The sequence below is a fragment of the Varanus komodoensis genome, unplaced genomic scaffold (assembly GCF_004798865.1).
Source record: "Varanus komodoensis strain SLA01 unplaced genomic scaffold, ASM479886v1 scaffold5, whole genome shotgun sequence".
In the NCBI taxonomy this organism is placed as follows: domain Eukaryota; kingdom Metazoa; phylum Chordata; class Lepidosauria; order Squamata; family Varanidae; genus Varanus; species Varanus komodoensis.
In genome coordinates, this window is record NW_025336087.1 from 15,601,963 (window position 1) to 15,622,345 (window position 20,383).

The 20,383-nt window shown below is 41.0% G+C and overlaps 1 protein-coding gene across 9 annotated transcripts in view; it reads left to right on the forward strand.

Moving 5' to 3' along the window:
* Nucleotides 1-20,383, forward strand: part of ATG10 (autophagy related 10) — a 194,267-nt gene that overhangs the window by 50,054 nt on the left and 123,830 nt on the right. For 6 of the 9 annotated variants that reach the window (XM_044446024.1, XM_044446023.1, XM_044446020.1 and 3 more), the window contains one exon: nt 17,374-17,496. In XM_044446024.1, the coding sequence (XP_044301959.1) occupies nt 17,374-17,496 (123 nt within the window). Of the gene's footprint in view, nt 1-9,449; nt 9,522-9,634; nt 9,850-9,945; nt 10,006-17,373; nt 17,497-20,383 lie in introns of those variants that run through there. The other 3 variants (XM_044446022.1, XM_044446021.1, XM_044446025.1) reach the window with 3 other exon arrangements.

Consider the following 20,383-nt stretch of genomic DNA (forward strand, 5'->3'; position numbering starts at 1 on the left):
TTGTCAGATTATTCAAAACTACAACAATAGAAGTTCAGAAGTACGTGTTCCACAAGTTAGGAAAGATGGTGCAAACTGCAAGAGGTCACCAGCATTGTTAACAGGCAGTATCAGACAAGCAATTGCAGAAAAGAATGCTTCTCTCAGAAAATTGACATTTTGCCCAAATGAGGGAAACAAAAGGAAACACAAACTTGCACAAGGGAAATGCAAATAGACAGTAAGAGACAGAAAATATTCTGAGGTGCATATGGCTAACAAGATTGAACCAGGAAACCAATTAGAGAGATAGTTAGACCATTGAATGATAATGGAGTTAGAGGAGTACTATAGGAAGATAAGGAGATTGCAGAGAAATTGAATGAATTATTTTCAGCTGTCTTTCCTGGAGAAAATAATAGGGCCGATAGCTCTTCCTGAACTGTTTTTTTTTTCAGGAAGCAATTCTAAGAACCTAAAACAAACAGTGGTGACAAAAGATAAAGTTCTCAACCTTATTGACAAATAGAAAGTTAAAAGAATCACTGTCCCAGGTGGCATCAATCCTAGAATTCAAGAATACAAAAATATGAAATTGTTGATCTCTTATAAAAAGGCATGACATATCCCTAAGATCAGCCTCTGTACCAGAGGACTGGAGAATGGTCAGTATAACTCCAATCTTTTAAAAATGATCCAGAGAGAGTTGGAAATTACGGGCCATTAATATTTGTTCTGGAAAAAACAAAGCATTAAGGATAGAATTAGTATGAAAGCATTAAGGATAGAATTAGTATGCATGTAAGAGGACAAGTCCTGCAGAAACAGAATCAACACAGCTTCAGCAAAGGCGGTCCCGGCTCATTAACCTATTAGAGTTCTTTGAGAGAATCAGTAAATTTCCAAGATCAGGAAATCTTGTTTACTTGGACTTCCAAGAGGCTTTAAAAAACAACAACAACAACAAAGACTTTCACCAGATACTCCTGAGCAACCTTGGCAGTCATGAAATACGAAGTGGGGGGTCCTTATTATGGATCAGTAACTGGTTAATGAATAGAAAGCAGAGAGTGGGAACTGATGGAGCAGTGTAAACAGCGGGGTCTCAGAGTGGATCTATATTAGAACTAATGCTTTTCAATTTACTCATAAATGATCTGGAATTAGGTGTGAGCAGTGAAGTGGCTAAATATTCTGCTGACACCAAACTATTTAGGGTGGTTCAAATGAAAAGGGATTGTGCAGAAGTCCAAAATGATCTCTCCAGACTGGGAGAATGGGTGTCAAAACGGCAAATGTAGTTCAATATAACCAAGTGTAAAGTAATGCACATTGTGGCCAAAACAAAATCCAACCACTGCTATAAACTGGTGGGATGTGAGCTGGCAGTGACTAGCCAAGTAAAGGATCTTAATAGTGGATTTTTTATGAAAATGTCACGCTAGTGCACAGCTGCTGTGAAAAAGGCAAACTCCAACTTAGGCATAATAAGGAAAGACATTTGAAAAGAAACTGCCAATATTAGACTGCTCTTGTGTAAATCTCTGGGGCGAGTGCACTTAGAATATTGTTAGGTGTGAAGAAAGTGGGGGGGCATTTTTTCTTTTTCTCCTTTAATACTAGAACTCAGAGTTATCTCATGAAGTTTGGTGGGAGATTCAAGACAGATAAAAGGAAGTGTTCCTTTACATAGCATGTAATTAAACTATGGATTTCATTTCTAGAAGGTGTAGTAATAGTCACCAGTTTGAATGCCCTTAAAAGGATATTTGATAAATTCATGGAGAAGAATGCTATCAATGGCTACTAGTCCTGAAGGCTAGGTGCTCTCTCTCATGGTAGAGGCAGTATCCCTGTTTACACCCGTTGCTTCGCAACTCATATTGTGCTCATGTCCTGCTTAAGGGTTTCCCATGGGCAACAGGTTGGCCACTCAGTGAATAGAATGCTGGACTAAAAGGGCTCCTTGTCTGATCTAGCAGGACTTTTCTTATATTCTTATGGGCAAATGCCTCCCCCCCCCCCCAAAGGTCCATGGGTATTTCAGTCGGGAAGCATACAACTAACATTTAACTTCTCTCCCCTCTAACTGCCATTGCATGCTTTAAAACTGCTTTTCCATTCAAGTTATGTTAGAGCAAGAACAGCAAAAAATTAGCCAACCCTAATTAAACAAAAAAACAGACAACAGAAAAAAAGCCCTCTCTAAGTACTTGTAGCTTCATGTGTTAAAAATCACTTAAGTCACAGCACCATCAAGGACTACCGGAATAAAACAGGGTTTGCTTCAGCTGTCCTGATCCCTTTATTGTTTGTTGCTCTCTAGCTGGGAGTGGGGCTGGGCTGGGCTGAGAAACTGTGGCCAGACTGCCGTGTTAAGCCAGTGGGCTTTTCATGTCAATGATCTTAGAGTTTTGTATACAAGGCTGTTAAACTGTCTCATTTCGTGTTTTGATACAGAATTGAGATCTGAGCACTACTGGAGTGTTCCTTTTCCTTCCCCTCCCCCCATTAGGTATTCTTTAGGAGGCACTCTGGTATAGTAGAATAGCATAGATAACAGAAGAAGAAATTGAGGCATTTAATTGTGAAAGCAAAGTAAGCACATTTCCTTCAAACCGTCTTTGAAAGTACTGGTTAAATGCAGAAGTGAAACTCATGGTTTACAACAATTTCTAAAGTACCTGTAAGCAACTGTAAGTAGGGAATGACAAGCACACAATAAATACCTTGTATAGAAAAGCACTTCATCAGTTTCCTATTGAGAATGCTTCTATAGGCAAGTTCAAGGACTTGAGATGGAGGGTGAGATTACTTATGTTATTTTACAATTATATTTGGTCTAAGGAATTCATATCTCACATTCTGCATAAGCCTACAGGAAGATAACAAAAAACAGAGCTTTTTTTACTCTGGTATGTTAAACTAAAATATTGCAAGTGGCCCGAGGCCTGGCTAAACAGAGGACCCTTTGGACAGACCAGGGTAAGGTATAAAAAAATCAATGCACTCTAGGAAATAAAAATGAGAATGCAAAAGAAAATGAATAAGTAACAGGTAAATAAAAATGGGCAAATTGACATGTCACTTATGGACTCCAATTACAAACCCTAACCTTATCCCTAAGTTGTGTTATGTCTGTGGGAAGGCGTCAGGTCCAAATCCTTCCTCTTCTGACAGAGTGATATAGAGGTTATGTTGATGGAGCAACAAGAGCTGCTCTGGTGCAGGAACTGAGAGCGCACTGGGCCTTGGTGCCAAAATTTACCTTAAAATGCTACTAGTTGCCTTTAAATGGAACATAAAGTGGATGTGGTGAGAGTTTCCATCAGGCAGATTTGGATCCTATGAAATCAGGATCAGGCCCATTTGTTGTATTGTCAATGTGCAGTGCTTAATATATAAGTTTTAGAATGCAACTTTCAGTTATGTGGTCAGCCCAAGGCAACAACTAGCCCCATATCCTTTGCACCTGAGAAATAGGATTCATCATGGAAAAACACCAGGAAGATGAAAGCCCCAGCATGGGATGGTAGATGTCATATCCAGACTTATAGCTTGGGGTTATAAGAGAACAAGCGAAACTTACATTAAAAAGCACTCAGAACTAAAAAAAAACCAAAAGAATATTTAAAAAGCACTTGGAACAAAGGGACTGATTGGAGGGTTACATGAGCACACCCTTATTTGTTTGGATAGACTCAATCCGTAGTGTGTGTTCCTAGTCTTTACATAACACATCCATGTTTTGTGCACTGACAAACTGAGCACATGCAAAATGTCTGTTGCTACCTACCCCTTCCCAGCCAAGGGGCTTTCAGGTTTTTTGCTGTGAAGGTCCTCAGTATTATAGTAAGGAATCTATGTAAATTTCTGCCAAAGAATAGTGTCACTTTCCTACTATGGCCCCTGGTGCTTGTAATCCCAATAGCCTCCTTTGCAGAAAAGAAGGTTCTACCAAGGAACAAGCACTAGTTCCGCACTGCTACTTCTTTCTTGTGGGTAAGCTGAGAAGGCCTTTTGTAAACATTTGTCATTTAATAGAACCTATAGACAAAACGATTATGATTTCAAACTTATTGAACAAAAATTAATGGGCATTCAATATTTAATGAACACTAACAGTTGTGGTGATGGTTAATAAAAAGTGTGTTCCAGCTAGGATGGAACACTGCAGGAGACAAAAACGGGTATTATGGCTAAATATGAAGTAAGGTATCTTGTTGAACAATTAAACTGGCAAGTGCTTAGTATCTAGGAAAATGAAATCATAAGAACAATGGTTACTGCTGCTTTAGAGGTTTTGTTCAATCATTCCAGCCACTATCAAATATATACATGCTGAAAATTAGAAATAGCACATTTGGAAAACTTCACACATGACAGCACAGAATCATCAGCAAATTGAAACTATGATAGATTTTTAAAAAGATGATGACACAGTGACATATGTATATTGGGTGAAAAACACTTCAAAATGTAAAAGCTTGATAATTTAGCTAAACCTACCATATAATTCCAGATGAGTGACCATTTCAGTCTGTAGCAGCAACAATATAGAAATTATTCTGTTGTCACCAGACACCAGTGGGCTTATATTGCATGAATGTTTGTGCTTCTCTGCATGCTAGTGTATAAAGAGATGATTTTAATGTAGTAACGTGGGACCATAACTCAGTGGCAGGCACATCTATGAAACTGCCAAATTGATCCCTGGCATCTCTTGTTAAGAAGGAATCGTAGGTAGCAGAAGCAGGAAAATCTGTGCAGAAGATCCTCACTATCTTTGTCAGTTTGAGTAGGCCTGTCTAGATGAATGCAGTACAGTGGTACCTCAGCTCACGAACGCCTTGGTTCACAAACAAATTGGGTCATGAAAAAAATTTCATGAACATTTTGACTTGGGTCACGAACTCCGCTTTGGGTGGTGACCAAGATCGCAGCCATCTCCCCCCACCCCCCAAGTGGGTTCGTGCAGGGAAGACGTGCGTGATCACGGCTGTGCCATGATGCGCCCGTCTTTCCTGCAGGAGCGCACCCATGCCAGGATTTCTTTGAGAAGCACCACCCCAGCATAACTGTAACGAACAGAGTGCTGAATCTGATGAATGATAACGTGGTCTCTCATTTCCGGAGGGTTATGCAGCGCAGGAAAAAACAAGTGACTATAGACAGATTTTTCACCAAAATTGACCCTGCAGCTAAGAGACGAGAAGAAACCCCTGAAAGAGATCTCCCCAATGTCCTTTTGGAGGGGGACTCTCCCTCAAAACAATAACCTCCCCCCCCCCCACCTAGGTTAGAGTTCTCCACTGTACTGTACAGTACTTTGTTACTTTGTTGTTCTTTGTCACTTTCTTTCAAAATTTCTGATTAAAAAGAAATAGTTACAGAACAGATTAACCTTATTTACATTGTACCTTATGGGGAAATTTGACTTGGCTCGTGACCAAGTAGCACCAGAAGATATAAGTAACTTTTTTCAGATGGAACTACTTGATTTGCAAACCAATTATCATCTCAGAGACATTTACAAGGAAAATAGTATGTTAGATTTCTATTGTGGTCTACCTGATATTTTTATCAACCCCAAAGAAATTTGCTGCAGGCACATACACAGTCTTTGAAACCACATATGAGGGGGAACCGCTCCCCCCCCCCAAAAAAAAAATCCCAAGAACAAAAACAGGAATTTATTTATAAAAAATTTGTATTTTTACATTTTCAAACTTCAGTCACCTTCAAAGTACCTTCTGTTTGATGCAATAAACCTATTAAGACACTTTTTTCCATTACTCAAAACTGATTTTGAAGTTGTCGATTTTGATGCCTTTTAGTGCTTCTGCCGTTTTTAGTTTCACCTTTTCTACATCGGCAAAATGTTCCCTTTGAGGACTTTTTTCATCCATGGAAACAAGTTGCACAGGGTGAGATTGGGTGAATACGAAGGGTGGGACACACGGCATGCCATTTTGGATCAAAAACTGCTGAACACTCAGCTGAACAAAATTTCATCGTCACACATTGTTTGTGCAAATCTGCCATCATGAAATAGACAAATGCACTGAAAGACTCTCCAAAACATGCACACACAGACACACACAAACACAAAACAAAGCCACACCTCACTGAAGCCAAACACAGCCTCTCACAACAACCCAGCCGGGTACACTGATGCAGATGGGTTCCTAAAACACATAGCAGGGGAAGCCTGTACTACAAGGGGCCCGCCCTCCAGAAGAAAATTCCTGGAGTTTTTTGCCCCCCCCATCTATGAACAAACTTTTTCCAAGATGAAAATTGTGAAATCCAAGTGTAGGTCAAAGACTTACAGATGATGCAAAATGAATGACATTTTAACGGTGTCTGTCACAAACCTTGACTTGGAAATTAATGCCTTGGCTAATAGAAAACATCTGCAAAACCCACACTGACTAGGTAAGCCTGTGTAGCTAGATAAAAAAATTCCATTGTAAAATATTGTTCCAAAATGGACTGCATTCAAGTTAACATTTCTTCATTGACCTCTGAATGTTTATTTTATCTAAATTGGTAAGTTAATAATGTTGTTACATTTTGATTTAAGATGTGGCCCTCTTTAGGCATTGGGCACTCTTATGTGGACCCCCACGCCCTGGAAGGTTGGGGACCACAGCTCTGTTGGATCTTTTGGAGCCCTAGTGTCAACTCTGAGTGTCATTTCCTCCACCCTCACTGACTGTAGCTCTGAAGTTGCAAGGGTGACCTCAGATGTGCTTTTGCGGGCAGGGAGCAGGGCAAGGATGCAGGTGGGAGACAGGCTGTGTCAGTATATGAAGTATTCTGGTGGTGCCTCCCACTCCTTCTTGACAATTTGAAGGCTGAACACTTAGATGGTCAAAACTGGTTAAGTGTTTTACTTAGCGGGCGATGCATGGAGGTGATCTTTGCCTCCATACTTCTCCCACTGTGCATAGGATTTTATTGTGCCTTAAGATCTCCACACCCTTCTGTAGTTTTGCTATGAAAATGCATCATTCTTTCAGCTAGCCATTTACCGGGTGTGGGGTTGACATTAGAGAATCTAAAGAATATGGAGAGGGGCAAGGGAAACAGGCAGTTTCCTACAAAATTACAGCCCAGGACACTGAATGCTTTGTTTATAACCCAACCTTGAATTATGTCCAGAATGGGACAGTGACAGGATTCTAGGTTTCTAACATCAAAAGTGCACGATCTGTTTGGCTCAGAATAGAATTGCACATACTTATATATAGATAAAGATTGCTATCTACAGTCTGTAGTCTTGGATCTAGTGTTTGCCAGTTCTGGCATGGCAAAAAAGCATTGATTGAGGGCAGGAATTTTCATGATGCTTACAGGGGATTCACTCAGTCCATAGATCACATCAATACTCAGCCTGCTCCATGGAAGAACAGATCCAGTGCTTCATAGTACTGCCATGGCACAAAAGCCATGTGTTCGAGGCATAGTTTCTCAGGATTTTTATAGGGGATGTCACTAAAATTGCCATGTTATTACAGAGGTGATATCTCTGTCCACAGACTGCACCATAAAATCATGGATTTGGACTTCATGGTGACACCATGGCATAAATTTCCAATTTACTCCAATTTATTTCTCATTGCACAGTGGTAGTATTAGCAAATGCTGTGAGAAGTGCAGTAACTGCTCATTTTGCAGAATGCTCTTCAGGGCCCAATTCAAAGTGCTTACGATAACATGCAAAGCCCTAAATGGCTTGGGGCCAGGATATCTGAAAGAACACCTATGTCTATAGGTCCCAGGTCCTTCTCTGAATTCTTCCCTCCAGTGAAGTAAGGGGGAAGATAGATAGGGTCTTTTCTGTGTTAGCGCCCTACTTATGGAACATGCTTCTGACTGAAATCTGCTCGGGGTCTTCTCTCTTTTCATTCAGTCACCAAATTTATTATTAATTTTTGCATTTTTATGCCACCAAACTATTCCAACAGGATTCTCTAAGTGGCTTGCAATAGACAATTGAAAGCATTTATATTTTGCAAATATTTTGTTGAGTGGGTTGACTTTTTTAATGATTTATTATATTGTTTTTACTGTTGCTACTGACATATTAGAATTTTAGCTGCCAGACAATTATATTTAAATGATTTTTGTAATTTGATTGTTCAAATGGTTTTATTAAGTGAATGTTGATTTTATTGCTTTTATTATACTATTTTATTGGTTGTATGTATAGTTTATATGGAATTGTTTTATTTCTTGTTACTGAATGTAACATAAGCTGTCCAGAGAGCCCCCTAGCTGTGGGTGAGGCATACAAGTGAAATAAATAAAGCAATGAGTTTGGATCCAAGGCACACATCTTCATATGATTTGAAGGTGTATTTCGTGGCATCTCTTGTAAAAATGTGGAGGATTCATGTCTCAAAATAATATTTTTACATCATGACAGCACTGATGAGAGCTCTGTCCATGATTTTTCTGGTGTAGCATGTGGATATGGATGTGATCTCGGATGTGACCATGCTTTTGAGGTTTGCAATGTAAAAATGGTTCTTGGATTCATTCTTTTGTACCATGGTGCTGTGAAGTATGGATTTTCAGGTTTAGTCCAGGGGCTTAGATAAGATCTGTATTTTGAGAGCAGGATCTCTTGTAAAAACTACTAAGAACCATGAGGATCCATGCCAAACATATCCATGCTTTTAGGCCATGGCAAGGCTGACAGGCCCTGGGTCTTGTGACATTTGTTTCAGTCTGTGGAGACAGATGTTTGTGATTTTATGGTGACTTGGAGGGAGCCCACATAAAAATTTAGAGTGGATTCTACTTTTACCCAGAAACATCTTGCAGTTTGGCTGGTATCAGAGCACTGAACTGCAAATGGTAAGGACTGATGTGCTCCATTGCCAACTGGCAGAATTTTATTTCTCATCCACAGAGGCAGTGGTTGCAAATGCTGGGAGAAGTGCACTAACTTTGCTTGTTTTGCAAAATGCCCTTCAGGCTATAAGCGTTCCAGCCCGTAGTATCTGTAAGAAAAGTGGACGAGAACTTTAATGATATTGTAAATGTTATTACTGCAGAAGACAAATTATTTCAACGTACGCAACTTGTTGTGTGACGTCAATTACTTATGGCAACCCAATGAATGAATGCTATTGATATATTGATATTGATATCCTGTCCTTAACTGTTCTGCTCAGCTCTAGTAATAGCTTTTTTTAAAGGGGGAGGGGATCTGGATTTTACCCTAACTACTGAAAGTTAAGAGGCGGCAACCCTGAAATGCTGTCCCCCAGTTTCAAGCCCCTTGACTCTCCTCTGCCTCTTTGATCAGGTATGCGGCAACGCAGGCGTCTGACTTGCGTTTATAGCCTATTCCTATTCAGCACATACGCTCTCAAGATTCAGTGTCAGAGCCCGAGCGAGGGGAAGGCAATCCGGCCGCTGCTTCTGTGGCTGCTCCTCCTCCCTCTCCCGCCGAGCTCCTCCCACGGGGAAATGGAGAGAAGAGTCGGCTCTGCATCTCCCTCTGAAAGTGGCAGAAGGCGGAGAAGGTGAGAGGAAGGGAGGAGGGAGAGGAAAAGGCGGGCGCGGAGCTTGGCTGCGTCTGCCTTGCCTCTCCGCCCGAGGGCCTCTCTTCTGGCTCGGCAGGCCCAGTCGGGCGTGCTGTGCCGTTTGGAAACTCCCGCCCTGGCTGCCGCCTGCGTTGAAAGCTTGCTCTGGCGTTGCCGCGGCACGTCCCTTGGGCCTGTCTTTCCCTCCCAGCCAGACTGACGCTCCCTGCCCCCACCCCCGCAGCGCCAGTTCTCCGTTCCTATTCCCAGCGACACGCAGGAATAACTTGACAGCGAACAGGAGGAAAACTGCTGTGGCGCTTGAAGGGTGGGTGTGCATTTCAGAGGATTTTCTTTTCGGCACAGCCATGTCTAATAGCCGTACCCAGTGCAGGTGGGGTTTTGCATAGGAAACGGAAACAGGCTTTATCTGCTTTGTAATTCGAATAAACAATCCATTTCTCCGTGCATCTGGTCCCTTGTGGTAAGTTTCAGATCCTGCAGGAAAACAGACGCGTTGTACCGCATGTCTTCCCTGCCTTTCTTGATTCCTTAGTCAAATAAGGGAAGTCAGCTGCACAGGTTGGGCCTCTCAGCTGTGGGGTGTATGATGGGCTGAAATCCAGGCTGTCAGGGGTGAAAATCATAGAGGCAAAAGAAAGAAAAAAGGAGAACATGCATTTATGTTCTATAAGTGTAGCTCCAGATTGACAAAGCTAAATAACTTGATCATATGTTCAGATATGTACACACAATGAGAATCTTTATCAGAGCAAAGACATTCTAAGTTAGCGTCCTGTTTCACTCACTATGACCAACTGAACACTCGTGGGAAGTTCGTAAGTGGGACAACATCCCTGCCCCTCCTTGCTCCCCAACAACTAATATTCAGAGGCACAAGTTGCAACAGAATTATAAAATAGAGAATTCCTTGTTGGCTCTTCTGGTAGCTTTGCAGTCTGCATCATAACTGCATTCATACTGCATTTCTTCTCCCAAGCTGGTTTTCTACCCTAGCACTAACAATTTTCCTATTCTAAAGGTTTTTCTTTACCTATGTTTTGATAAATTAAGGGCTGGCACTAGGAGAGTTGAGATGTGCTCTACATTGGTATTTAAAGCAAAGCTTCACCAGTATACAGATGTCTCTCAGCTCTGTTTTTCCATAATTTCTGAACTGGGTGTGGCTGGGCTGGCTCTGGACCTGTGCTTAGATATAGTGCTGGGCTGCATGAGGGCCACTAATCTGAATCCTGGCAAGATGGAAGCATTGTGGGTGTACGAGTCACAGGTTTGGGAATAAGTAAGTTGCCTGTTATGGAAAGGGTTGTATTTCCCTAAATTTGTAGACTCTAAGGTTTTTTTTTATCATTGGAGGCTCAAGTAGTTTCAGAGGTTAGGAGTGCCTTTTACAAGCTTTGGCTGGTATGCCAACTATGTCAGTCTGTGGACCAATGTGTGGACATGATGGTGATATAAGAAGGAAGGGTTCAGATCTGTTTGGCACTAAGGAACCGTTTGGGACAAGCTTGGGCTCCATATGAAGGTCAACTTCCATTTGTATTGGAATGGAACCGACCTGCTGGTGCTTAACTTAAAAAGGTGGCAGAGCAGTTTTTAAACTGAATTATCAGGAAATGCTGACAGAAGATAGAGGGCTTCCAGTTTAGGCTGAATTATGCCCGAAGTTAAAATGTTTCCTGCTTTTCAAATGGAGAGCAGGGCAGAACTGGCCATGAAAAGTATGGTGAAACAAGATAGCAAGTCAAAGAAGGCAAAACACTACAGCAGAAGATGCATACGCCAGAAACACTTGGGGAGGGGCATCATGTACAGGTCCTTCTGTGCTGATTCTAGAAGACTCCAAGGCGAAATGGGAGAGTTAAAGTGCCTAGTGTTGAAGGAGAACTTAGATACAGGGGGTGTAACAGAAACCCAGTATACTGGACAGAGAACAGGAGAGATACTGTCATCTCTGAAAGTAAACTCTATAGGAAGAACAAGGAAGTGTTCTATTGGAGAAGGTGTTGCTCTGCATATCAAAGAGGGTATAAGGTCAACAGACTAGAAAACTTAAAAGGATCAGACTCTTTCACAGATATGTTATGGGTAACAATATTTATTGATTTATTATATTTATTTAAAACTTTTGAGGACCATCCCATTACCAAAGTCTCTGGGTGGTTTAACAATACAAAATGTAAAATAAATAAATAAAAACACAGCATCCTAAAATTTAGCTAATAATAAAACCCCAATTAAAACAGGTCTTAAAACATTGGGAAAATAAAAAGGGTTTGGCCTGGCACCAAAAAAGAATAAAGTGATGGCGCCAGTGAATTCCACAGTTGGGGTGCCACTGCAGGGAAGGCCCTTCTCCAGATAGTCACCCTCCTGATCTCCTTCAGGGAGGGCACCCGGAGAAGGGCGTCTGCTCCAGATCTTAAGGGGCAGGTGGGCACATATGGAAGGAGATGCTCCTTCAGGTAACCAACCCTAAGCTGTTTAGGGCTTTGTAGGTCATCACCACCACCTTAAATTGGGCCCAGGCTTCAACTGGAAGCCAGTGTAGGTGGAAAAGGACCTAACTGCGGGTCCCTGTTAACAACCTGGCAGGTCTATTCTGGACCAGTTGAAGTATCCAGACCATCTTCAAGGGCAGCCCCATGTAGAGCATGTTGCAGTAGTCCAGTTGGGAAGTTACCAGGGTATGGCTCACCGTTGCCAGGCACTGCCCATCCAGATAGGGGCACAGTTGATGGATCAGCTGAAGGTAAGTGCCCCTCACCACTACTGCCACCTGGAATTCCAGGGACAGCTCCAGGTTGGGCAGTACTCTCAAACTGCACACCCTGTCCTTTAGGGGGAGTGCAACCCCATCCAGGGTTAGAAACACCTACCCGGGAGGCTAAACCATCTACCACCAGGACCTCCATCTTGTCTGGATTAAGCTTCAATTTATTTGCCATCATCCAGCCCATCACCCTGGCTAGGCACTGGTTCAGGGCCTCCACTGCCTCACCTGGATTCGATGTAAAAGAGAGGTAGAGCTGGGTGTCACCAGCATACTGATGACTCTGTAGCCCAAAACTCTGAAAGACCTCTCCCAGCGATTTCATGTAGATGTTAAATAGCATGGGAGATAAACTGGAACCCTGCAGAACTCCATGGCAAAGCTGTCATGGCACAGAGCCACAATCTCCCAGCACCACCTTCTGGAATCGGTCAGCTAAGTAGGAATGGAACCACCGCAGAGCAGTGCCTCTAACCTCCAACTCAGCCAGCCTACCCAGAAGGACACCATGGTCGATGGTATTGAAAGCTGCTGAGAGGTCATATTGTGCTCCACAAATAACTTATTACTAGGGACATGCTATTGTTCCCAGAATAGAACATGTAGGGTGATAGAAAGGGCAGTCAGGGAAATTTCAAACTAGGAAGCATAATAATGGTGACTTGAAGTACCCCTGTACTTACTAGATTGATGCATGTTCCAATTATGAGAAAAAGGTTAAATTTATCAGTGTACTGAATTATTGTGCCCTAAAATTATTGGTTATGGAATCGATCAGAAGAGAGGCTACTCTATATTTCATCTTATGGTACTGCCCAAGACCTAATGTGAGGTGTGAGTTTTGTTGAACCAACTAGAAACATTTACCATGGTGCTATCAGATTTAATGTGTATTTGGGTAGGAAATTGCCAAGCAAGTTCGATCCAGTCATAGCTGACTTCAAAAAAGAAACCTTTAAGTAGTAAAAAAAAAAAAAGGTAGTAGTAAAGAAAGAAGCTGAAAGGGGGAGTCAAAAGGGGTTCGGAATGTTTGGACGTTACCCAAAGCTACAATAATAGAAGTTTAGCTAGTATATGACAATTTAGAAAAGTCAGCATCAAGTCGAAGAGCCAGTGTGGTTTAGTGGTCAAGAGTGCGGGAGTGGGACTCAGGCAACCTGGGTCCTAGTCCCCACTCTGCCATGAAGCTCGCTGGGTGACTTTGGGCAAGTCACAGACTCTCAACCCAACCTACCTCACAGAGTTGTTGTTGTGAGGATAAAGTTGAGAATAGAAGAATGTAAGCTGCCTTGAGTTCCTTGAAAGAAAAAAGGTGGTATATAAATATAATTAATAAATAGAAATAAATAATAAGAGATCACCTGCATGGTTACAGGCAGTATCAGTGAAGGTATCAGAGGGGCTTCTTCCAAAATTGGAAGTCTTGTCAGGAGAAATAAAAGGAGCACAAACCTTGAGAAAGGAGATACAAGCAAAAAGAGGCAGGAAAAGAATTTTGAAGAGTGTATTGCTAATCATTTCAGGGCCACCAGTAAAAAAATTCTTCAGATATTTCAGAAGCGAGAAACCAGCTCAAAGGGCACATGGACCATTGGATGATAATGGCATTAGAGAAGCTGAATGCATTCCTTTAATTTGACAGATACTTGTGTTTGAACTGATAATTTCAGAAAAGGAGTTTGAAGAACTGGGGCAAATGATGAAGATCAATTTCTCAAACTTATTGACAGTTAATAAATCACCAGGCCCAGATGGTGTCCATCCCAGGGTTCTTATTAAAAAGCTTATATATGCAATTGTTGATATTCTAGCAAAAATATCTGAAATGTCGCTAAGGTACTAGTTGACTAGAGAATGGCCAGTAAAATATTGTAAATGAATCAGGAGGGATCTGGGATTTCTGGCTGGTTAGCTTAATGCCTGTTCTAGTAAATTGGTGGAAAGTATTATTAAAAATAAAATTAGTAAGCATAGAGGAGAGCAAGCACTATTGAAAATTCAGTGAAGAATTTTTCTCAAGAGTGATGAGTAAAATCATTGATGCTGAAGGATGAGTGGCAGATGTATGATGGAAGAGGGAGAGAAAGCAAGTTTTGTTCACACAGAGATTTATATTTCTTTAATATGGTAGAAAACTTTTGTGTGTGGCAGGAGTTGGGGGGAAGGAGTTTCCTGCTCTGTGGCAGGAACCATAGAACTTTTTTCCAGAGCATTGTTTGTTCTGCATATCTGTGTGTGGGCAAGGAGGGGGCTTTAATACGTTGATCTTACTACATGACCAGATGTGTGGCTTTTGGATGTGTGTGTGTGCATGCATGTGCACGCGTGCATGCATGCTTGCCTACTCTGCCACTACAGCAAACACTTGAGACCAGAAAAAGTTGTGCACCTTAAATGACTAATGATGGTGGATTGCAGCAGTATTGTTACTAATAGTTATAATATAATAGGTCCTTGTGAACAAGAGTATGAATTATTATCTATGTCATTTTATGGAAAGTTTGCTAATATCATGACTTGCTGACTGTAGTCCCATAATATGTAATGTCTGCCTCTGGACATTCTATTCAAATGGGAAGGATGAATCTTGGAGTGACTACTGAATGTAAAATTTGGACAAACTGACCAGAAGAAGAAAGAAAGAGGCTGCAGGGGGACAGAAGGAGCAGGCTGGAGGTTTTGAAGGCGAGACCGTTGTGGATTTACAGTAACTTTTGTAGATTTATTATTGATTTATCTTCTCAGTGATACTTATTAACTGTTCATTTTAAGTGTTCTTACATTTCTCTCATAAATTAATTTATATATACAAGTTGCTCCTTATTTGTCAGTCATGTTAATTATACAATTATCCCAAATTTTCTGTGTGTTTCAGCTTAAGAGGGAGTGTGAATAGAATCCCCCCCTTTATTGATGTGAAATTGTGAGCAAGACATCAGTAGGAATTACATGTATTAGGTTATAATTCAGAACAGCAGTCTAGGCTCTCTAAATTAATTTGTTGCATGTTCAAACACCACAATGTTTTTGATTGACTCTGTGTCAAATGAAAACAAAACAAAGAAGTGAACCTCATGATTACCGGAATTCTGATGTCTGACTTAAGTGACCTTTCATTGTATGTTGATTCAAACTGAATTGACATTAAGAAAAGGAAGAAGGAAACTCTCCAAAATGCCTTGTAGATTGGTTTTCATCCCTTCCTCTCTCCCTCTCTTTCACATACACAGAGGCAGGGGAAGGAGGAGGAGGAGAAGGGAAGGAAGGAGAGATTAGGATCAGAATCAGGTTGCTGATGGTTTTCTGGTGTGTGAGCGTTTTGTGGGCACCATGACCCTAGTTCATCAAGTGCACAAGTTAAAAGGTCCCATATCACAGTTTAGGTACCACAGAAGTTTAACACAGAGGTTATTCAGTCAAAAAATGAGATTACATTAGTCTGACAGGATTTATTACTAATAAATTATTGTGTTTTTATCTTGTGGTTGTGAGCCACCCAGAGGTGCTGTGGCACAATTGGGTGGCATACAAATGTTTTAAATAAACAAATCAAATAAAATAATATGCTAGGTGCTTGAGCCCTATCTCCAGTCCCTTTTCAGTCTGATGTAGGCAGCCAAACCAGGATGGGAATTAAATGGTTTGCAAGTTACCATACATGGTTGATGGGCTCAATGCAACATGCTGAACAGATTTCAAGGCTGCAAGTACCATTTTATTTATTATTTCTTAGAAAGAAAGGCTTGTAATCCTGGAGTAGAATTCATAGTCCTTCCACATAAATAGCTATTCCAGTTTACCCCAGCTTATTAAATTTTTGAAGTATATTATAGTACGGGGGGGGAGGTCTGTGGTAGAGGAAAAGTCATTTGTCGCAGCTATTGTCGAAAAATTAGAAATCTGAAGTCCATGCCAATCTATTGCAGTTTACCAAAGAACTACTAGTAGGTCTACTTTCATCAGCCCTGTACTGGTTTTTACCTAGCCTTGCACTATGTCCCTGAGTTTGAAAATAAAGCATAACGGAAGATGATAGTCTTGCAATATAAATGACCCAACTAAGTTCTTATGATAAACCCAATTACACTAAAACAAATAATCATACTAAGTGTTCAGTTCTGCATGAATTTTTGTAATGATTTTCATGGTATGTGCATGGTGAAGGAGATGATACTGTGTGTCCCAGTTGCTCTGTTATGGCTGCATCTGTTCATTTTCTAAAAACAGGTGGTTCTATTTAAAGTCTGTGTGAAAACTACAGTATTTTTACCTGCACTGTGTTGATTACAGTTTTGCATCTGATCACTGCAATGAAAAACCTAGTAATTACTAAGATATTCCAATGTGTGTTGGAATGTATGTTGTTTTCCTAATTCCTGGTAACCTGGAATGATGTAATATTTGGTTCTACTCACAGGATCCACAATTCATTTGGAAAGGAAGACAGAATTAGCAGAAAGCTTATTTATATCAACATCCCAGTCCTCAAAGTGCTGTGCTTGTTCAAGCATAATGTCTGTCAAACTGCATTACAGATTAGAGTATAAGAAAAGAGAAGCACTTTTACTGTACAATAATCAGTTAGTTCCCTATAAAAATAAAATCTGACTAATAGAGCTTAGTGCCTGGAGAGGTGGTGGGCTCTCCCACACTAGAGATATTCAAAAAGAAACCGGACAGCCATCTGAGTGGGATGGTGTAAATTGGTTTCCTGCAATAGCAGGAGGCTGGAGTTGATGCCTTCATGACCCCTTCCAACCCTACTATTCTGTGATTCCAGGTGTTTAACCACTGCAGAGAGGTTTGTACCTTTAAAAGAGTTTTCATGAGGGCTAATCAAGGTATACAGGGATGAATTACTATAGCATGAAGTAGCAATTTACAACAAACACCTTTAATTGTTTTTAAACTGGCAGTCTGTCTAAAGCCAAAGGATTAGGCATGAACCTGGTTCTACAGTCTGCTGGCCACTTGTCTTGCTTTTTTGCCCTTCCCTTCCCTTCCCCTTCCCTTGAGTTCAGAGCTTCTGTTCGTACTGACACATTGTTTTCTTGATAGATGTCGCTTAACTTGGATGGAGAAGGTTTCTTTTTGGAAGAAAATAAATTCAAGCAGTATTGTGCAGAATTTATCAAGCACTCAGAACAAATTGGAGACAATTGGCAGTGGAGAAATGTAAAGGTATGGACAGTGTTTTAAGTCTAATCCAGCCTTCCCCAATCAGATGACTTTCTGCTCTGTTGGACTATTACTTGCAGAATGTGGCATTCATTCAGTTGTAATCTAACGCATCTGTAGGATACCAGGTTGGGAAAAGCTGCTCTGATAATGTTAAAATGTCTTACACAAGAATATTAATGCTAGTTCTGTCCCAAATTGAGTAGACCTGGGATGTTAATTTCCCTTAGCCTTTTCTATACTATAGACTCTTCAAACCAAAGATTTGGGTGCATGCATGATTTTTGGAAGCTTCTCTTACAAGGCTATTTAAACAACAAGATAGCTTGGTACTTTAGCATTTTCCTGGCCACTTTTACCCATTTGACTGTTTTTAAAGCAATTTGCTTTTCTCAAAGCTTTAATAGCATGAATAGTTTTTTTAAAAAAATTGTACATCCCTGAAAACCTCTTACTAAACACAGGATTAAGGTATCTTAAATAAAAAAGAAAGAAACTGAAATTGAGGATTTTGTTTATTTATTTTAAGTGAATTCTATAAAGGAATCCTTAGGAAGGTCACACATTTGCACTAGAAGGCTTTTCCTTATACATGGCTTCCTGAGGTGGGGGGATTTTTGTGTGTGTGTGTGTGTGTGTGTGGATAATGTTGTACAACTCTTCAAATGTTTACAGAATTTACTAAGGCAGAATCTATTTTTACTAATGCATATGTTCACAAATGGCTTTTGTAATTTATAGTACACTGAAAAACCCTGAAAAAACCCCCCAAACCTCTCTCTTTGAATTCTAAATTTTTAATCTGGTCAAATTTAAGAAATTTTTGTATTACACAGGTAATATGGTAGGACAGTTTAACACATCTCAGTCCTATATGTGCATATTTCTATGTGAAAGTAATGTTAGTTTTGGCATTTGAAGTCAGTGTCAAGTGATTTTGTTGCATTTTGTTACATGGAAAATCTGTACAGTATTTAGAATTGGATGTGTAAATGCAAAATTTCACTGCAACAGTTCATTTCAATCATACCCCCTCCTCACCCCACCTCTGCTTTACTTAAAGGAGCTCAAGGTGGTGTGTATGGTTCTCTTCAGCTTTCCCAATTTTATTCTAACAAGAAATTTGTGACCTTTCATTTGAAATTTGACTCGTGCAATCCACTCATGAGCTTCATGGCTGAGCATGGATTTGAATCTGGCTCCCTGTAGTTCTAGCCTGAAATTAACTACTCAGAGCCTTATCTGTTTTTTCCTCCAAATGCAGGAGGCCAGCTAGTTATGGATAATGTCCTGCTTTCTGGTTCAGGAACACAGAGTAGATCTGATCTTCCTGGAGGAGCCAGGGCCTTCCCCAGGAACAACAGTTTCCCTTGTTGCCTTTCCCTCCTAGTTGGTCAAGCAGAAGGTTCACCCTGGGTCTGCTGGAAATTGGGATATGAAGATCTGGCTGGAAACTAGCTCTCTTGTACTCTGTGGACTTCTTTCCTGCACTCAGTCCTCATCAGGAGGCAAGCAAAGTTGGTATCAAGTCTGTGAATGCTCAGAAACACCAGTGGACTCCTCTCTGCAAAAATATGTAAAACTGCAAGTCACACATAGGGAAGCAGTACTCTGCTTGTATAGCGTGTACTCAGGCAACAGGCAGTTTGTGTGCAAGCTGGCTTTGCAGACTCACTACCTGCCAGAGATCCACACAAATGCTGAGTTTGAGGTGGACTTAGGGCAGAGAGAAAGCAGGCTGGAGTCTGGGCAGCCGAGCAGAGGAAATTGAATGGATGTCTTCACTAAACCAGTTTCCTCATGCATTGCTAGCCAGAACCAAATCCCCCAAGCCTTCCCCGGTCTTCTGCCTGCGGAGCTGCTCGGGAAGACTCTGGAACAGCTCGTTGTTACACTAATCACCTCTCCATAGCTAGCTGTTTTCTTGCGCTTGAGGGACAAATGGAGGTTCTTTGCTGCCTTCTTTTCTCCACGAAGAGGCTGCCTTTGGGCCGACCTCCTTCTGGATGATAGTCTTGCTAGGCAGGGTTCTCTTCCTCCACAGACTGATCACCTCACAAAGCACGATGGGTCATCTTCATTAAGAGAACCTCCCTAGCAGATCCAATTCCTTGGAAGAGTCAACTGGAATTCCTGGAGATGTCCTATCTCCCCTAAGCAGATCAGATCCAGGTCTTTTTTCCTGGCCTGGGACGCTAAGCCTTTCCCATAGTTAGCTGACTAGCTTCATCTATGGAGAAGAGAAATTAATTGGGGAGTAAAAAAAATCCATTGCATTCTGCAATATCATGCTAAGTTTAGGCAATTAGGACATCTCTGCAATAGGTATAGTACAAATAGTGATAGACATAGTTCAGGACTACAGCTTGCTGGTAGAATGCTTTATATTCAGGAGATCCTAGACAGAATCTTTGGCATCTCTAGGTAGAGCTGGGCCTGAACAGTCATTTCTGAACAGTGTACTGTAGATAATATAGTACATAGGCCAATGTCTCCCTAGATATATATCAACATCCTGTGGTTCTGTGGTCATAATTCTGTTCTACTGAAATTATTGGTCATAAATGAATGCTAACATGAGTGTAACTCATAACAGTTTGCCTCAGGAGTACCTGTAATACAGCAGGTGTTGTAGCATTTAACGCTTCACTGTCTGGAAGGCATTCCTTATTCACATTCACATCCAGTGAACTTTAGATGTCTGTGCAAAAGTGGCATCTTCATGCTGACTTTCCCAGAAGGGTGACCCATTCTGTATGGTTACACTTGACTAGTATTTATTCTATTGTGCTTTTATCATTAGATTTTGTGTATCATTTCTGTAAACTTGTTTGATAACTCATTGGAAGGTAGTATATAAATCCTATTTTGCCCATTGGAATTTACTAGC